The sequence below is a fragment of the Meleagris gallopavo genome, chromosome 2, assembly GCF_000146605.3.
Source record: "Meleagris gallopavo isolate NT-WF06-2002-E0010 breed Aviagen turkey brand Nicholas breeding stock chromosome 2, Turkey_5.1, whole genome shotgun sequence".
NCBI classification, from domain to species: domain Eukaryota; kingdom Metazoa; phylum Chordata; class Aves; order Galliformes; family Phasianidae; genus Meleagris; species Meleagris gallopavo.
Genome location: NC_015012.2, coordinates 77210537 through 77212752, shown reverse-complemented (window position 1 = coordinate 77212752; position 2216 = coordinate 77210537). Strand labels below are relative to the sequence as shown.

Sequence of the window (2216 nt, the reverse complement as noted above, 5' to 3'; positions counted from 1 at the left end):
GTTGGCCCTGCGCGGGGCCCTGCGGAAGCAGGACGCACTCCTTGGCCTGGCCGCCCTGCTGCAGCCGGGGCCCTGCGCAACCTCAGCCGCCTGGAGCTGGCCGACAACGGGCTGCTGCTGCTGCCCGCCGGCATGCTGGGCGCGCTGCCCGCCCTGCGGCACCTAGACCTCAGCAACAACTCGCTGGTGGGGCTGCGGAACGTCTCCTTCCAGGGGCTGGTTCGTCTGCAGAGCCTCAACCTCAGTGACAACTCGCTGGGAGTGCTGCGGAACGGCACCCTGGCCCAGTGGCGCGAGCTGCCCGCCCTGCGGCGCATCAGCCTCAGCCGCAACACCTGGGTGTGCGACTGTGCCATCGAGGACATGGTGGCCTGGCTGAAGGAGAGCGACCAGGTGGAGAGCAAGGAGGCCCTGAGCTGCGCCTTCCCCGAGAAGATGGCGGGCAGAGCCCTGCTGAAGCTCAACGTGTCAGAGCTCAACTGCTCCACGCCCGTGGACGTGCCCTCCCAGCTACAGACTTCCTACGTCTTCTTAGGGATAGTCTTGGCTCTCATCGGGGCAATTTTCCTCCTGGTTTTGTACTTGAACCGAAAAGGAATCAAAAAGTGGATGCACAACATCAGAGATGCCTGCAGGGATCACATGGAGGGATATCACTACAGGTACGAGATCAACGCCGACCCCAGGTTAACAAACCTCAGCTCCAACTCAGACGTCTGACAGCGCCGCGGCAGTGGCCGTGCACCATAGCTATGCATGACATATAGACTGATGCTTCGCCCTCATGCTCGCTTCCCTCTCCCCAGAGAAATCTTGGACGTGCTTGCAGCATGAAGGGGGGGGATATGCCTCTGTGCGTTGCTCATTGCCATCCTCCCTTTATTCCGAGACGCCGGGCAGCTGCGCATGGTGTTGCACTGTACGCAAGAAACAAGCTGCTACTTCTCCTCTTCCTTACCAGTTCTCATGGTGGGAAATTTTTTCAAGATCTCAAAAAAAGAAAAGGATACTGTGCTACAAAGCCACCGGAGTTTATAACAAATACCTATACAAACACAATTATCATTCAACAAAATCTGCCTCAACTTTTTGAGAAAAACGTTATAATCCTCTGTGCCAGTTTTAAACCTTGTATATCTGAATTGTGATGACAATGTTTTCATTTCATAGACTTAGCTTGGGATTTAGAAAAACAAAAAAAAATCCTTTTAACAAGTCCTCTGTTACAAAGAAGGAAATCAAATAGTGGGCATGCACAAATACTTCATAGTTTAACGTGTTAGGACATTATAGTCTCAGTAAATCACTTACTATTTTGTACTGTAATTTTTGATTGCAGTTTACCTGACAATGGATTTTTTTTCTATACATAAACTGCATCTAAACTCCATTTGAACTGTTCAATTCAATAAACACTCTTGCAAGAACTTGTGTGGAAGTTTCCTGTTTAATGAGAAATGTATGGACATCTAAGAATGTTAATAACTTTATGGGCTCTGGAGTAATAGCCCTTCGGCAGTACTCCGAATAAAATATTGTACATGTGTAGCTTTGAGATATAAATGTTGATGATGGTTTTGTGATGTACACTTTAAGAATTACACTGATTACGACGAGAGTGGTTCCACTTGGCACAAAAGCCCTGGTCTGCTCTCTTGAGACAACTGCAAAACGTCAGGATGGATGCGAGGGTCTGTCTAGCTGGGAAGGTACAAGCTGAATTTACATTAGGTTTTCTCAACCATATTGAAAAACATGCAGATTAAATTGTGGAGTTTGGTAAGCTAAAGAAAATTGTACCTGAATGGAATTGTTTTTTTATAAAAGACACACTTGCAGATTCTGATTGAAATTGGACGCAGCTCAGTCGGTGAGCTTCAGACTTGTAAATCAGTGCAGCACTTGGTAAATTAAGTGCTTACTGTTTCATTTAAAACTCTCAATGCAGTCCTTTAGTGATTACATTGAGTAACTTGATGGAGCTTACATTTATCTTTAAACTTCTAGCAGGTACATTCAAGAATTGTATTATTTCTCATGCTTATTACTTGCTTGGGAATGTTTTGTCATGTAAATATATGAAGCATGCAAAGAAAAACTTGAAAAATGCATCAATAAGTAATTCTGGTGGCTTATCAAAAGGTTAACAAGAACCTTTCAAACACCACCAATAATTAATGCACTTTTTCTAATACATTCATAAGTTCTTGACGAAA

General features: G+C 45.8%; 1 protein-coding gene across 1 annotated transcript; it reads left to right on the top strand.

The window, feature by feature from the left end:
* Position 1: 1 nt before the first annotated feature.
* TPBG (trophoblast glycoprotein) lies at positions 2-1427 on the top strand (the record flags this gene model as incomplete). The annotated part of the gene is given in 2 exon segments (XM_019613571.2): positions 2-62; positions 65-1427. Coding segments are annotated over 2 exon segments (717 nt in total), but the record flags the coding sequence as incomplete, so codon positions are not given.
* Between the last annotated feature and the right edge of the window lie 789 nt (positions 1428-2216).